The sequence below is a fragment of the Macrotis lagotis genome, chromosome 3 (assembly GCF_037893015.1).
Source record: "Macrotis lagotis isolate mMagLag1 chromosome 3, bilby.v1.9.chrom.fasta, whole genome shotgun sequence".
Taxonomy (NCBI): domain Eukaryota; kingdom Metazoa; phylum Chordata; class Mammalia; order Peramelemorphia; family Peramelidae; genus Macrotis; species Macrotis lagotis.
In genome coordinates, this window is record NC_133660.1 from 249365535 (window position 1) to 249384186 (window position 18652).

The 18652-nt window shown below is 34.0% G+C and overlaps 1 protein-coding gene across 1 annotated transcript in view; it reads left to right on the forward strand.

The window, feature by feature from the left end:
* The window catches only part of LUZP2 (leucine zipper protein 2), a 517934-nt gene that overhangs the window by 197660 nt on the left and 301622 nt on the right, over positions 1-18652 (forward strand). Inside the window, exon 3 of the mRNA XM_074227567.1 lies at positions 11103-11165. Coding sequence (XP_074083668.1) covers positions 11103-11165 — 63 coding nt within the window. The remainder of the gene's footprint in view (positions 1-11102; positions 11166-18652) is intronic.

Consider the following 18652-nt stretch of genomic DNA (forward strand, 5'->3'; position numbering starts at 1 on the left):
CAATAGTCTTTCTTTACACTGTGTCTTATCTTCTTATAGAGAGGACTAAAAATAATTAGCACATGTTGGTCTTGTTCATTGTTATACTATATGGAATCATATATTCCCTGATGCTCAAAAAGAGTAAAAGGGGAAAAGAAGTCATCTTGTTCCCCAATGGAATTTCACATTGCATCTACCATATTGGTCTATTTGGCAGTGTTCTGATTAAGGTCTGCTACATAATTCGTTTTTTTAATTCCTATGTAATATCTCACACTTTGCTTCTGTTAACACCTAATTGACTAGAAGGTCATTTTGATTTAAATTGAGTAGACAAGAGGGAATTATTGTATTAAAGAACAAAAAGACAAGTAGAAACTATTTAGTGGATCTATTTAAATGATGCTGAAAAGTGTATGCTTACAAGAATAGGAAACTGTTGTTATTACTATTCATTAATGTAAATCTTTCCCTTCCTTCAACTCATATGTTCTCTACTGCAGGAAGATTACTTCTCTGGTACTTCTGCCTTCTACCACATCATTGTCCTCCAAATATCTAATTTCTATTTCTTAAAATTGCCATAGTGTTTGTCTTCTTCTCTTTGGTCTCCATTGCATTATATTTTATGACATTCTTATTGAGATGTATGTCATCTCTCCACCGTTAGTCAGTAACCTCTTTAAGGGTAAGAAATGTCATATTTCAACGTGGTGCCTCTAATTTCTGGCACCACAGTTTCAGTACCTTGCACATAATAGATATTAGGTAAAACAATGTTTGTTGAATGGAATTGAAATGCTAATAGATTTTCTCTATCATGGGAACTACTAGTAGAACAATGGTTTGAAATAAACCCTTTGAGCAGTTTACTGAAGAAAAAAAAAATTAAATTCACATAAGTTGATTAATGACTTTGGCAGGCATTCAGTGATCATTGTAAAGAAAAGGCAAAGGAAAACAATATTTGGTTCTAGAAACATGGAACAAGAAATATCGAAGTGGCTTCAAGCAATGTTTTCTTCAATTTGCTTATTTTATTTATAAGGAAACTTTGATCCATATTGAGCAACTCATTGCAATCATAGTTGTCGCAGTGATAGATATAAAGTCAAAACTTCATTTTATCCAATGCCTTTTTTATGGATAAAGAAAATGTTGACCAGAAACATTAAAATGACTTGGCCAAAGTTATGTGAGTATTGAGATTCAAAGTCAAAATTGAAAACTCGATAGATCTCCAATTTTTTCCTATGTGGGGAATGATTTTAGGGAAATCTTTTCCTTTGTGGATGGAAACTGTCAACCTTAAATTAATCTCCTTATAGATTGAGCAGTTGACTGTAAGGAAGTTGAAACTGTTATTCAAATTTCTAAATTTTTACACTAAGCTTTTCTGTTGTACTTAGAGATACCTTCCAATTTATTTTTCACTCTGAACATCCAAGTAATTTTCTAGGCTTGAATAAGAAATGAAGAGTTGTCTTTGGTCCATCCGAACAGTGAACTATTGTCCTGACAACCTCACTTTTTGGGACCATTCAAACACTTGAAGTAATAGTTTCTCAATGAAATGTAACTGATGTGAAATGAATAGATATGTAAGGAAATCTGACCCAATGGAGTCAGATTCCATTTCCACCAATTTCCATTCTATATATTCTGGAAATTGTCTATCAGAAAAAAATAACTTCAAATTTAAAGGATTTTCTGGCAAATGTTTGGACTTTGGGATAATAGTACCAGAGAAAGCCTATAAAGAAGGGTGAAAAAACAGAATGAGAGGAAGGGTCAAGCTTTGTTCTCTACAGGATTATTTTAAACATTCACTTTTTTTTTTTGTTTTTGCAAGGCAATAAATTTAAATGTCCTATTTCTTTTGCAAGGAAATGGGGTTAAGTGACTTGTCTAAGGTCACCCAGCTTGGTGATTATTAAGTGTCTGAGTTGGGATTTGGACTCAAGTCCTTCTTGTTCCAGGGCTGGTGCTCTATCCATCTAGTTGCCCCACATTTTCTTCTTAACATAGAAAATGAAAATTGACATACTACTACTACTACTACTACTACTACTACTACTACTACTACTACTACTACTACTACTATTACTACTATTACCTGACATTTATATAGAATTTTGAGATTTGCCAATTCATTTTCATGGCAAAAAGGAAATAGCATTTCTTAAGCACTTATTCTAAGCCAGTCACTATGTAAAGTGTTCAAAGACACAAATTAAAGCAAAACAGAAACAAAAGTCTCTCTCCTCAAGAGGCCTATAGTCTAACAGAGGCAAACAACAACCAGGTTGGTTAGAGATAGGGAAGACAAGAGAATTAAGGGTCACGCTTTTGAAATCCAGAGAGTCAGGAAGAGATCCAGGAGGGGAAAGAAGGCAGGCTAACATTGACCTTCTCACCAAATGGAGGCTTCAGAAAATACTCATCACCGGGAAAAAGGACAAGGGAGCCATAGCAAAGAAATATTCCATGGTGAACCAGCTCAAAGGGTTGGTCATCCACCTCAATTCAAGCAGGCCAAAGGCATTAAGAGAAGTTCCAAAATGAGCCAGCAGTAATGGTCTTGAAATCCATAAAGTCAGAAATAGAGTTAAATGGGAAAATAGATATTACAATTACATTTATTATTTTGAGACTCATAAAACACCATGGGGCAGACAGAATAAGTATAGTCCATATTTTATGAATGAGAAAACTGAGTCTCAAAGAATTTAAATTTAAATTTATTTTACTTTAAAAAATTTACCGCAGCTACATGCAAAAGCAAGTTTCAACATTTACTTCAGAAAAACCTGAGGTCCTAATTCTCTCCCTTCTTCCCACCCTATTCCTCCATTGAGAAAGTAAATATTGGTTAAAAATGTGTAGCCATGAAAATCAACTACGATAGTCATGCTGTAGATACAGAGAATTTAAGAGAACAATCTATGGTTATACCAATTAAGTAAATCTTGAGGGGAAGCTGTGAATCCAAGTCATCCTGATACAGAGTTCAGTGTTTGCATTTCATGCTTTTTTTTAAATGAGGAAGCAATAGTTAGACAAAATAAACATAGGTAGTATTATTGGGCTAGATGTAAGCCTGATAGAGGGACACATGAAATGATGGAGGCAAAGCAGTTAATATGAAGTTAGGGTACATTAGCTTAACATAAGCATCAGAAAGAGGGAGGCAAGGATCCTGCTGGCCTTTCCCTGGTCAGACACATCTGCAGAATGGTGTATCATTATTTCAGATTTTTCCACAGAAGGAGCATTAAGAAGATGGAAAGGACTGAGCAAAACTTAACTCTATTATAAGAATAGGTTATAGGAAATGATAATACTTAATCTTGAAAAAAAGAAGATTTAGAAGTTTACAATAGGTTACCTCTATGGATAGTCATCATGTCTGATTTATTGAAATTCTCCAAGTTGAACCTGGATGACTTCCTTTAGGGACTTTGAATCAGGAGACCTGGTTTCAGTGGTCATTGGGCATCAAATCCCTTAAGACATATAGTATCATTATCTATAATACAGGATTGTCAGTTTATTACATGCTTCACAAGGTTGTGGGAAACCTCAAATTAGGTCCTTCTGATACAAAATTCAATGTTTCGTATTTCATGTTTTTTATGGGTAAGCCATAGTTAGACAAAATAAATTCTTTTAAACTTTAAAGTCCTATATGCAGCAATTGAATGAGCTGTTTAAATGATCAAAAGCTTGTTGAGGGTTCAAGTTTGAAAGACAAAAGCTCTTGAATCTTTCAGTAAACAAATCATTTAATTGTTCATTGTCAGTAGAGAACAATATAGCATCTTAGAAAAAAGTTTCATTTGGTCATTTGACAAAGGCGAGAGGCAGAAAAAGATGTGCAACTCTCCTGAATCTTGGTGAGATTTACATGATAGAGAATAAGAAACAAGGTCATAAGGACAACAGCTGCTTGAATCATTAAACAATTGTCAGAAAAGGATGGTTGGAAATGTATATTATAAAGTAATTATAAACATTAGATTAAATTGGGGAACCCAAGACACAAGCTTTGGTAGATTCAAAACAAAATGTGGGTGGAATCTGTTGTAAGTATTGGGTTCAACAATTTTCTAGCCACAAAAGCTTGATTGAAACAGTATTCAATTTTTGAGGCTTTTGCAAGGCAAATGGGGTTAAGTGGCTTGCCCAAGGCCACACAGCTAGGTAATTATTAAGTGTTTGAGACCAGATTTGAACCCAGGTTCTCCTGACTCCAGGTCCAATGCTTTATCCACTACGCTGCCCCCGATTGAAAAACTATTAATAAAAAACCATATTTCCCACATAACCATAAAAAATTAACTATCTAATATTTGTTATATGCTGTGCCCAACACTGATAATACAAAAAGAGGCAGAGAAGAAAAGATAATTTCAACATGGGAGAGACAACATGCAAACAAATATATACAAAGCAAGCAACATACAAAATAAATAAGAAATTATTAAATGAGGGAAGGCATTAGAATTAAGAAAGGTTGGGGAAGTCTTCCTGTAGAAAAGAGGATATTATCTGGGCCTAAAAGGATCTGGGGATAGCAATAGACAGAGTGGAAAAGGGAGAACATTCTAGAAGGAAATTGCCTCAAACTGAGAGATGAAGTACCTTGTTTATTGAACAACAGCTAAGTTAGCATCGATTAAGTATTTGCTCTTTGCCCTATATTTTCCTAAGTGCTAGGATACAAAAAAGTTAAAAATATGGTCCTAACCTTCAAGAAGCTTGCATTCTTAGAGGTAAGGCAATGTACAAATAAACATCTATGATACAGATCTCATGGAGAGGGCAGCAATGAATAGTTGCCAGCCCTGGAGGCAGAAGATTCATCTCCCTGAGTTCAAATCCTGATTTATACATTTATTATTTGTGTGACCTGGGTACGTTACTTCACCTTATTTGCCTTAGTTTGTGAAATGATCTCGAGAAGGCAATAGAAAAACACTTTAACATCTCTGCCAAGAAAAGTCTAAATGGTATCAATAAGTGTTAGACATGATGGAAGTTAACTGAACAATCTCATAGGAAAGGCACTGGAGACTTGAAAAATTTTCTTGAAGAAGGTACAATATGAAAGAAATACAAAACTTGCAGATTAGAGACCCTGGAGTGGGAAATGAGGAGAGAGAGATCATTACAAATATGGAACTAGTGAAAAGAAATGGAGTTGGGAGATGGTTATGGAGAACAAGGAGCAACAGAAAATGCAGCTTATATGAATCTTAGGTAGAATATGGAGGGCAATAAAAGATAAGAAGACTTACAATATAGGAAGAGACCAGATGGTGAAGGGCTTTAAAAGCCAAATATAGCATCCACAATTTTAGAGTTTGTTGTCATTGAAAATGAAATTCTCATATATATGTATATATACATATATATATATATAATTTGTAGAAATCTTTGGGGTAGGAGAAGGGAAGTGGAGGAAAAAAGAAATTTACATGTTAGTTTTGTTATATATTTGAAAGGAATATCAAGTTGTGAATAGTAGATTTGCAGTTTTGTGTACAATCGTCTTTACTGTACTGTGTCATAGAAATGTTTTATTTCAGAAATTAAAAAAATAATAAGTAAAAGCTGTTTTCAGTACATTGAAACAAAAGAAAATGAAATTCTTAAACAGGCTAGATCTATCTACCATTTTCAGACTCAATCAACAAACATTTATTAGAAACCTGTTGTATTCTAAGTGCTATATTAAATTCTGAGGATAGGAATGCAAGCAATGAAACAATTACTGCTTATAAAGGGTTTAAATTCTAATGCTGAGTGAGAAAATTAGATACATAAATGTAGAGAGAGTAAATTAAAATCACACAAGGTATTAAAATATGTGAGCAATTTGATGGTACCATACTTGGAGTCAAGAAGTCTCATCTTCCTGGATTTAAATCTGGCCTCAGATACTTACTAGCTGTTGGACTCTGGGCAAGTCACTTAACCTTTATTTGCCTCAATTTCCCCATATGTAAAATGAGCTGAGAGAAGGAATTAGGAAAGCAATATCCTTGCCAAAATTACCTCATTGAACTCGACCGAACAAGAACAGTTAAATAAATATTAATTTAGTGAAAGGAAATTTGCCTTTGGAAGGCAGATCAGGAAAGGATTTATGTTGAAGACATGTTCAGCTGCCTGTTAGTTATTTTGAATGGATTTCTAGTAAAGATGGTTAACTCAACATATCTAAAATGTTTTTTTTCTTTTTCATTTTCTTTCCAATCTCTTTTCTGTTCCTAATCTTCCCATTATTGTTAAAAATACCAGCATGCTTCCAGTATCTTTGGAAAACAGGTTTATCCCATAGACTCTCCACACTCACCTGTTCTATCCACTTAGTTGTCACATTCTTTTTTTTCTACCTTTGTAAAATCACCTTCTTACCTGTGACATGGCTTCCACCCTGATAGAGGCCCTCTTCACTTTATGTCTGGCCTGTTGTCATATCTTATTGGTGATTTCTCAGCACAAATCTCTCTTTATTCCATTCCGTCCTCCACTCAACTCTCAGATTGATCTTTTTAAAGAGTGTTTGGCCTCCTTGTCAACCCCTATTCAGTCAACTTCAGCAGCTTCCTATTGACTTCAATATCAAATATAAAATCCCTTGTTTGATTTATTAGACTTTCCATGACTCAGTCCTTTCCTCCTTTTGGAGTCTAACATAACACTGTCTTCTTCAATCCAATGTGTTTTTTAAATCCTTTTTAACTCTTCATAAACAAGGCACTTCATCTACAGACTAGAGATTTTCAATGACTTTTCTCAATCCCAGGATTCTTTCCCTTCTTAATCCTACCTCCTAGTTTCCCTGGCTTCCTTCAAATCTCAGCTAAAAATTCATCTTTTATCTGTAAATTTTTCCATTTTACTTTATAGGTAGTTCCTTCTGTTGATTTAATTCCAATGACCTTGTTGGAGGGTTGGATAACTCATGAACAGTTGTTTATGAGTTATCGCCCTCATAGACTAAAAGCACCATGAAGAGAGCAGAGATGACATTTTATTTTGTTTTGTACACCTAATAGTGCTATGTGAATGTTTAACTTGGCAATATATTTACATGATCTCATTCTATTTGCTGATATCATGACTTCTCCCAAATTCTCTAAATTCTATTCAAATGCCTCCTATTTCTATATTTAAATATAGGTTCATATATATATGTAATATATTAATAAAATTTCCTGCTTTTATATACACATAGTCATGTATCTCTGAATCAAAATACTTAACTGAAACTTACATAGTTGTTTCAGAAACTTTGCAGTATTTGAAAATATCTGTATGTTTTTCCATCTGCTTCTCTTACTTAATTTAAGCATCAGTTAGAGATTGCTTCTGTTCCCTAAGATATTTAATAGGTGGATAGGGATTCCAGAGTTTTAATTTTATTGGTAATGGGAACTCACTCATGAGGAAATATCCCTATTAATGCAGGTTGTAACCTTCAACAGCAACTTCTGTTTTCAAAGAGCTGTCCGGAGCACTGAGAATTAAAGGAATTTGAAAAGCGTTAAGTTGCCAATATGTCAGAAGTGGAACTGAGTTCAAGAATTTGTCCTGAGATCAGTACTAACTCTACCCCACAATGCTTCTTTGTGATTATAAGTAGCATTTATATTGTGATTTAAGGTTTGCAAAATGCTTTGCATAATGGACTTGTATAATGCTCATAGTAAACCAGAAGTCCCACTTTTACAAAAGTGTATAATGAGACTAAAAGAGTTTAAGTGACTTACCCAGAGTCTCTCAGTTGATAAATATCCAAGATATGATGAGAGCTCAGCTCAAGTTTTCTTGAATTGAACTGCCACACAATGTCAGTTGTGCCTCTGATCAACAGGAGCCAACACAGGACTAGACAACAATAGTGTCAACAGGAAATTACTCTGCTTAAACTGAAAACAAGTCTTCCCAGGCCCAATCCATATACTAAAAAAGTCTGAATATTCCTGAAATTGTGAATGGTTTTCTAAGTCAACTAGACTAAAAGTGAAAGAGAAATTGAAAAGACACTACAATCAAACCTGGGTAGCTGTTGACTCTTCCTAGAAGGATGGGGTGCTATTTAAAACCAAATAGGAAGGAAAAAGAAAAAACACACAAACAAGAGTTTTGGATTAGAAGGTTAAAATTTTATCCAAATGAATGTATTCATGTGGAATCTTCATTGAAGACATAGTTCAGATGGTGATGAAGTCTAAATGATACTTAGGGTCTAGGATAAAGGGACAATATCCTGTTCCTGCTCCTGTTCAGGTATTTTTCAGTTGTGTCTGACTTTTTGTGACCCCATTTGCTTTTTGGTTTTTGTTTTTTTGGCAGAATGGTTTGCCATTTCCTTCTCTAGCTATTTTACACATGCAGAAGCTGAGGGAAAGAGGTTTAAGTGACTTGTCCAACTAGTGAGTATCTAAGACAAGATTTGAACTCAGGAAGATGAGTCTTCTTGAATCAAGGTCCAGCAAATGATTCACATCATCATTTCAGGAAATAGTTTAATTAAATTTTAAGAATGGAGGGTCAAAATAAGGTCAAAATGAATAGAGGATTTAGACATAAAGAACAATACCATAGATAAATTAATAGTCAAAAAATACTCTTATCTATCTGATCTATGGAAAAGGGATAAATTTATGATCAAACAAGAATTAGAACACTATATTATAAACTACAAAATCAATGTTAAATTTTTGCATTAATAAAATCAATAGTGCCAAAATTAGAAAGAAATCGAAAAGCTGGGAAACAATCTTCACAACCAGGAGTTCTGATAAAGGTCTTATTCTAAAATATGTAGAGAACTGTATCAAATTTATAAGGTTATACATCATTCCCCAGTGGATAAATGATCAAAGGATATGGATAGACAATTTTCAAATGAATAAATCAAAGATATATATATATACATATATATATAAAATCATATGAAAAAATACTTCAAATCATTATTGATTGGAGAAATACAAATCAAAACAACAATGAGGTATCATCTTACAACTATTAGATTATCCCAGATGAGGAAAAAGGGAAGATGATCAATGTTGGAGAGGTTATGGGAGGATTGGGACATTGATACCTTGCTGGTGGAGTTATGAACAGATCCAACCTTTCTGGAAAGAAATATGAAACTATACCCAAAGAGTAATAAAACTGTTGATACCTTTTTATCCAGCAATTCCAAGTCTAGGTCTATATCCAGAAGAAATCATAACAATTGGGAAAAGTCCTACATATTCCAAAATATTCATAGTTGTTCTTTTTGTAGTGGCAAAGAATTGAAAATTGAGAGGATGCCCATCAATTGGGGAATGGCTAAACTAGTGATGGTACATGAATACCATGAAACATTATTGTTTGGTAAGAAGCCATAAATCGTTAGATGCTAGAGAAGCATGGAATGAATTACAGGATCTGATGCTGAGCCATGGGAGTAAAACCAAGGGAACAATGCAGACATCAACAATATACGAGATGAACAACCTTGGTGGAAGCAACTCCTCCTCTCCACAACCCAGAGAGCTAGGAAAAATGTATTTGACTGGTCAAGGAATAAAGTATTCTCAACCAGAAAAAGAAAAACAAAACAAGAATAAAACACACAGAAAAAAAAAAACAAAACAACCCTTCTGAATCTTTCCCTTAATCCTAATTTCTCATGCCAAAAATTATTAATTTGTAAATATGTATAATAAAATATGAATGTAAAATGCTAACCTTACTATTCCCTGCCGAGGGGAGGGGGTGGAAAGGGAGGGTGGAGGGAAATTTTGTAACTTGGAAATAATGCATGCACAACTGGATGAAAATGAATAAATAAATAAGAAAAATAAGAAAAAAAGAATGGAGGGTGATCCTCCATTTCACCTAAAATGATTATCAGTTCTTTTCATTCTTTCACTTTTTACATTCTTTTTTTTAAATTACTGCTTATCTTAAGTTGTATTTACCCTTATATTTATCATATATCTTCCCTCCTCCAACACAATAAGGGTAGTTAGGTAGTTCAGGGGATAGAGTACCTGGAGTCAGGAAGACTTTTTGGTGGGTCGATTATTATCTCATTTTCTCAGCATATTTCTTGATTTTTAACCTTTTTTTTTTTTTTTTTTTTGTTAAAGTGACACTGCTTCCAAAGTGGGAGGGTACACTGTCCTAAGTTTCAGGGATTTTGTATAGCTTTTTTTCCTAATCTACTTATAGGGATCTATCAATTTTCAATTCTTCCAAACTGGTATTATCTAAGGAAATGTATGTTTACTACCCTTCTGGCCTTTTCTCTAGGCTTTGAGCAACCACAAACCCTCTTTTCTTTCCTGAAACTGTGATGAGGATCCCTGCTCCACTGAGGCTCCAAGCTCTGGTGTGCTAATGTTCTTCCTTGCCTTAGGACTGAGACAGTTGGACTGCCCTAGGACAGTTCTAAGTTCGGACGCTGCCTCTGTGCTTCTAAAGAGATCCTGTTATATTCTAACCAGTTGTTCTAGCCCCTTACTGTCTATGGGCTGAGAATTCTGGAAGGAAACACTGTTATTGCTTCTGTTGATTCAGGGACTCCCAAAGGATGCTCTCTACTGATGCATCCTGTCTAGATTGCCTTCCACCCCAACCCTTGTGTGACAAACTTTTCCTATCCACCTTCAGACTGTTAACTTGAGCTAACTCTGTCCTTGTGTGGGTTCGGCCACTCCGCAGTTATTTAAAGTGTTCAGAGAAATTCTGGGGAGAGTTCAGGTGAGTCCCTGCCTTTTCTCCACCATCTTGGCTCTCTCTGATCCCTATCTTACCCCCACAGTAGGTTTTACATCTTGTTGGATCGAATTGTTGCTATGCATACGCTGAGCCTATAATTTAAGCTTTAAAACATTGTTATGTTATTCCACCAAAAATTTTCAAAGAGGAAAGAGAAGAATGGTTTCTCTAATTATGGATGTACAAGTTTCCAGTTTATTTATATTCTATCTGCCATCTTGAACAAGTTATCCATGTACAAAACATAAAACAATGCTTCTGAAATATTTAGCAAAATTCTTAATATTTTATCACTTTTCAGTAATAAAACCATGTTCTTTTCCCAGAATAAAAGCTTGAAAAACAAGCTGCTGTCAGGAAACAAGTTATGTGGAATCCATGCTGAAGAGGTGAGTGGAACCCTTACCCTGCCAGCTTTAAGAGAAGTCTAGTAATAGTGGGGCCAAACATGTCAGTCTGACAATGTTCCAGCCCCCCTGGGTTTGGCAAGAGTAGCCTATTATTGCTGAATACAGTATGGGGACTTCTGAGATTTTTCCCACATCAATCCAATGGTCTTAAATCTGTCTCCTGCTAGGTTAGACTCGTTTCATTCCAACTGACTGAGATATCAAAATCTATTTGAAAAATTCTCCCTGGATTCTTCCATGGGAAAGTTAAATGAAACCAAAGGTGAATGGAAAATATGAGGGTGAAAGCGTTGGGTCTCTATTGATAATAATATTTTTCATGAACAGACCCCTTCAAAGATTGAAATATTTCATTCTGGGAAAACTTGTTTCTATGTTATAATGATAAACAAGAGTGGTTCCAAAAGATTTCTCACCTTCATCCCCCAAGGCCATCAGTGACTCTTTCAATGAGTCTAGATGATTAAAATAATTTTCATAATAATATTAAGACATTTTAATTTCTAATAAAGTATACATCAATACCTATCACCTGCCTTTCTGAAAGTTCTCAAGAATTAAACTGAAAAAAGTGATCCTGAGATGAAAAAGTTTGATAATCCCTGATCAAAAGGAAGTCAATACATTTGAATAGATAGTAGAAAGAAAAATCCTCCTGTCTTAATGTTTTGCCCTTACATTGAAACAGTATGTTTCTGTGTATGTTTTTCTTTTCCCTAGAGTAAGATCAAATTGTTTCTTTGTAAATGAAATATCCATTCAATTCATATTTTAAATAATATTTTATTTTTCCCCAGTGACATGTAAAGATAATTTTTAACATTCATTTAGAAAAGAATTGAGTTTGACATTTTCTCTCTTGCTCCCTCACCTCCCTCCTTTGTGGGATGATAAACAATTTGATATAGATATACATGTTCATTCATGCAAAACATATTACCATATTAGTCATGTTATGAAAGAAGACACAGACCTAAAGGAAAGTCATTTATTTATACTACTACTATTTAAAACCTTATTTTTGTTCTCTTTGAAAAGCATCCTTAATCCAATCATACAAATCCCCAAGTTTTTGGTCCTGAGCTGCTTCATCTTGTATCTTTTGATTAGATTAAGTTAATGCTGAAATATTAACTCATCTTAGATTGATGTAGCAGTTAAGTCAAAGGTCTCCTTTGCTGCCTTCAATTACACTGTAAGGCAATACTTAATTCTCTGGATTTTCCAGATAAATAAGTCTGAGAGACGTAAATCCATCTCTCCATCTCTATCATCCAAGATAACATGACTAGCAAGTAACTGAATCAAGAGGTCAAGATATTCTCGAATTCAATCTTTGAGGATCTACTTATTAAAACATTATTTCCTTACTGACTCCAAGATTTCACCCTCAGATTTCCCATTCACCCTTGGTCTCACTAACCTTCCCCAGGGAGGAATCCAAAGAGAAGATCCAATGAATCCATGCATATGTTTTTTCCTATATGTATGTATTTAAGGCTGTCAGGATCAATGGGAGAATCATTCTGCATTATTCAAAGTAAACAAGCAGGCACACAACAATTTATCTTTGAATGGAAAGTGATGGTCACTAATTTAAAAGTGCTGAGGCTTATGACTTGCTAAGAACAGTACCAAAAGGTAAATGACTTGGCTGTTTCCTGCCTACCTTATAAAAATAAGAACTAAGCTCTTTTAGAATTTTAAGATTCGTAAATTACTTTATATATATATATATATATATATATATATATAATGGGCAATAATATATATATATATATATATGTATATATATATATATATAATTTCCCTAGATCCTCACAACAGACCCTGAGGAAGATTTTTTACAAATTATTTTTTTAGGTTAAGACTTGCTCAGCTTCACACAGCTAATAAGTTTATCCTTTTTTTCCCCTTCTAATTCTTTTTTTTTTTTTTGTAAAGCAATGGGGTTAAGTGACTTGACCAAAGTCACAGAGGTAGAAGATTTCCTAATAGCTCTTTCTTTCTGCTGGTATTGGATCTAGGGAGAAGTTAATGGATCCTCTTTATGCTCTCTGAAAAGACCTTAGATAAATTGCTTAATCTTTAATCTTTATTTAACACTCTCTCTTTCTTTCTCTCTCTCTCTGTCTCTGTATCTGTCTCTCTCTCTCTCTCTCTCTCTCTCTCTCTCTGTCTCTCTCTCTCTCTCTCTCTCTCTCTCTCTCTCTCTCTCTCTCTCTCTCTCTCTCTCTCTCTCTTCTTTGAAAAATAAGTGGGTTGGACAAGATTATCTCCCTGGTACCACCCAATCCAGATTCTTAAACTTTTTTCTGAGTGTGTTTGTCTGTGTGTGTGTGTGTGTGTGTCTTTGGAAGAGGAAATTTTTTATTTAAATTTTTAAATTTTTATTAAAAGACTTAAAAGAATACTAAATAATTTTTTCAAGAATCCTTTAAAAACAACAATCCTTTAAAAACAATTAAGTATAGTAATACTTAATTCTTTAACAAAAATAATACAACATTTATATAGTACTCTGAGCCTATCCTTGTGCTAAGTAACCCCTTTATGATTTTTATCTCATTTGATACTCAGAAGAACCTAGAAGACAGGTACTATGATTTTTTCCCCATTTTACAGATAAGGAAGTGGTGGCAAACAGGTTAAATGACTTGTCCAGAGTCTTATGTCTACTTACTGTGAAATTAGATTGAACTAAAGTCTTCCTCATTAAAAACCCAGCATCCATCCTCTCAGCTACCTAGCTGTTTGCTAACTAGCAGATTCTACCATTCCCTCACATTCCCCCAAAGGCAATCTAATATCTGAAGCTAAAAAATCAATTAAGAAATTCATGAATCATCTTAGTCAAATAAACAAGTTAGTCTTTTATTTGTCCTCAGTTAACAAGCTGTGCTTTGATTACAAGCCATTGCTGAACCATTAATAAGTCAAATTGTATTTGCAGTTTGTAAATGTTTAGATTCCACATCGGGGAACCAGGATCAGACATGCCTCTCATGCAGACATGCCTTGATCCAGATGGGAGGCATGATTTAGGGATATGCCTCAGCATTCAAGTTTAACAGCCATTCCATAAATATGTTCAGTTGTTCACCCTTAGCCATATTCTTTTTTTTTATTAGTTATGGCAATATTGCTGTTCCCCGCAATGGCAATCATTGAGTGAAAAAGAAAAGAGTTGAAATTACTTGTCAGTTTTAAGGTTTCTGTTGAAAAAAATGCTCTTTTCATTATATAGTAGGCAAAATTCTCTATTCTTCTGTGAAGGGCTGGGTGGAGTACGTGATCCTAGTAATAGAATAATAACAGAAACTGTTGATACAGCAGAATTTTTCTCTGTGAGAAAAAAAGAAAAATGAGTAAATCACAAGAAAATAAAATGAGAGAAGACTGGAGAATAGATGTTGAAATTTTAAAGTACTATACAATGGGCACCACCTACTACATACAAACATCTACATGCACACATGTAAGTATATATGCTTACATATACACATATACACACATATACATATATTCAGAGTGGCTGCATAACTCAGAGTCAGGAAGATCTGAGTTCAAATCCAAACTCAGATACTTATCTGTGTGACCATGGGCAAGTTTATTAGTTTCTGTTTGCCTTAATCCACTCGAGAAGGACATGGTAAACTACACCAGTATCTTTGCCAAGAAAACCTCATGAAGAGTATGGCACATGGGATCACGAATAGTCTGATACAATTGACCAACAACAATTTTTACACACAAACACATCTATTTTTCATATATATATATATATACATATATATACATATATATTTACGTTTGTTCATTTCGGTACATAGTGTTTACTTCTATTATACTGGAAGAAAGTTAAGGGTAAGGACAATAGTTTTTGGTTTTAATCTCTGATGGGCAACAACGTCTGCCATAATAGAATCAGCAACATCTAGGTACAAATTCTGCCTCAGATACTTATCAAATATGTGACCATAAATTACTTAACCTGCCTGAAATCAAGTTTCCTTATCTTTAAAATGGCCATAATAATAGAATCTACCTCCAGGGTTGTTGTGAAGAAAGATTCAGTAACATGAAAAGTATTTTGTACAACTTTGTTTTCAATCCACAAATATTAAAATATGCAATTATATTGGATATATTTTGGATATAAACATCAAGGATAATGTATCATCAATCACATATTATACTAAATTATACTATATTATGTCATGTCATATCATATCATATTATATTGAATTTCTATTTATGAAATCCTCTCTACCAATGCAGATCTAGCAACAACTCTTCTACTTTTTTTTAGGAAATTGGCTGGTGGGCTGCTTAATTGACTTGTCTAAGATCCCTCAGCCTGGATGTGTCAGAGGTAGTTCTCCACTCTGCCCACCACACACACACACACACACACACACACACACACACACACACACACACACAAACACACAGAAAGACGTACACATATTCCCTGTTCTAGGTATCTAAAAATTCTTGTTGCCTGGAATACATTTAATTCAAGTGATATCTTGAGCTTCCAAGGAATGGGAAAGGTACTCTCCCAGTATTGAGCCTGACCTCAGCATATGGGGAGAAATTTCCTCAAAAATTCCCTCTGGTGGGCAGCCTGGGCTTATAGTCAGCACATACTCATTCTACCAGAAAGAATCATAGAATTGATGAGTTGGAAAGGGGTTCAGAAGCCAGAAACCCAACCCCTTATCTGAAACTTAAATTCTGTCTAAAATATCCTTGCCAATAATTAACTAAATCCAATATTTCCTGAGTTAGCTCATATCAACGGTGTTCATTTTCATATTGAGTTAAATTTTATAGGAAAAAATATTGCTTCTAGTTCTGCCTTTTGAGGCAGATATCTGAAATCAGAGATCACGTTCCTTCAAACCTTCTTTTCTTTAGACTAAACATCCTCAATTCTTGCAACCAGTCATTGCAGAAAGTCGCCTGCCACCCACAATAGCTGATAAACAACTTTAAAAGGTGCTCATTGCATTTAGTTCAGAAGAAATTGATGCCCTGTAGAATTATAGCTTGTCTCCCTTCAGAAAATCCTAATTTGTCTTGATGCATTGGATTTTCTTTTTTTCTCCCCTCCCATTCTTTTTAGAGTATAGGAGATGCATAATTAGTATTATTAAGCTGCACGATATTTTGTATTTTAGTGCTGAATATTATATGGATGCAATTCTGTTTCTAGAACCCTTTCTTGAGATTCAAAAAACATTTAATAGTTTTCAGTTTAAATAACGATTTGAAACTCCAATGCCTGGGTTATACTTATTGGTCTCCTATATAATACCAATATTATAGATCTCATGTTTTGTGGGTGTTCCTCATAATCAGAATTATTCTCTGTACCTCTGTCTCTCAGTCTTTTTCTGTTTTTATCTGTCTTTTTCTTTTATTAATGCATTATAAAATATAAGATGAAAATATTATGCTGAATTTAATTACATTTAAAATGCACATACAAAACCTTATAGAATTATCTCTCATTTTTCTCTTGGTTAACCTATTCAGCAGCATAGCTATCCAAAATGCAGGAGGGGAGTCATAGGGAAGTCAAAATGGTTATCAGAAAGACCATACTCCCATGATCATAAATTTCATTTTTACGCCTGTTAGACTAAATTAGTCCTAATATTTCTTTTTTTTAAAGCAATTCCCACACGTTCAACAGCTGTGCTATCAGAATCCTTCAGAAAAACATAAATGCCAAATTAAAAAGGATTAGAATGGTGAGAAATCATAACCTGAAAATTAGTAAAATATTGAAAATGCATTTGTAAAATTAACAATAATTACACACATGCACAGATTCTTTCTATATCTATATCCATTCTGTATAGGGAAAGATATAACACAATGGGGTAGCTTAGTGACACGTTGGATAGAATTCTGGGCTAGGAATCATCTTCCACAGTTCAATCTTGTCTTGAACACTTCCTAGTTGGACTCATTTCACCATATTTGCCTCAGTGTTCTCATCTGTAAATTGAAATTATGAAAGAAATAACAAAAACACAACACTCTCATATCTTTCCAAAGAAAACCTCAAATGAGAAAGAGACAGACATAACTGAAAATGACAGAAAAATAACTCAGTGGCCCATGGTGGAGTAATCTTGCTGACCAGGCAAAAGATTATGAAACATAATGTCCGCAGTATTTTTGAACGTTTACTTAAATATATATTTATGTGTGTGTATTATTTTAAAAAGTTTTCAGTGAAAAAAAAATAATATTAATAATAATAATAATAATGATATAAGAAGAAATGACAACTAGGTGGCAGAGTGGAAAGAACAATAGTCCTGGAGTAAGGAAGACCTTAAGGAAGCTCTCACTTTAGACTCTTCTTAGCTATGTAACTCGACCGGTTATTTGACCCTATTGTCTCAGTTTCCTCATCTGTAAATTAACATGGAGAAGAAAATGGCAAACAATTTCCAATATCTTCCCAAGCAAACTCAAAACAAGCTCACAAAAATCTGACATGACTGAACAACCACCACAAGAAATAATAAGCAACTTTCCAAAACTTATATGAAAGTAGAGAAAGCAGTTTTTTTCTCTACTTGTACAGTAATACATAGAACATAAAACATCAGAATTGAACTTTGAACCAGGACTTTTTCTTTTATTTTTTTTTTAATTTATTGAAGGCAATGGGGATAAGTGATGTGCCCAAGGTCACACAGCTAGACAATTATTAAATGTCTGAGGTTGGATTTGAACTCAGGTCTTCTTGACTCCAGAGCCAATGCTTTATCCACTGCATCAGCTGGCTGCTACTAGGACTTTTTTTCTTTCTCAATTCTATTGAAGAATCTGAGAAGAATAAGATTCTAACAATATTAGGTTTTATATATAATGAACTTTGTATAGATTTTACATATATCATCTCATTTGTTCTTCAGAACAAATGTGATGCAAGTATTTTTAATCCACTTTGCTTCAGGAAACAGAAGCTCAAAGAATTTTAATTTCTTAGGATCACTCAGTGTTCTTGGTGAGATTTGAATTCATTCTTACTCTTTCCTGTCCATTACACTATCCACAATGCCATTCTTCTTTTCATCCAATAATAATTTTCATTTCATTTCCATCAATAATAATGACTATCAGCTATTAAAATGATTAGTTTAATAATAATAATGATAATAACTAATATTTATTTACAATGCCTTAAGCTTTACAAAGCATTTTACCAATGTAATCTCATCTGTTCCTCACAACTCTATTATCAGAATTCATAATTTAAAATGAAAAAGCTGAAACTGAAAGGTCACAATGATAATATCTTTCAAGTGAGATCTGAACCCAAGGCTTCCGATTCTAGGTAATACTTTAGCCATATTGTTTCAGTGTTTCTCACAAAGAACTAGCATCTTGGCACTGAAATTGGTAGGTTTTCCATTAGAAAATTCGTTTCTGAGCAA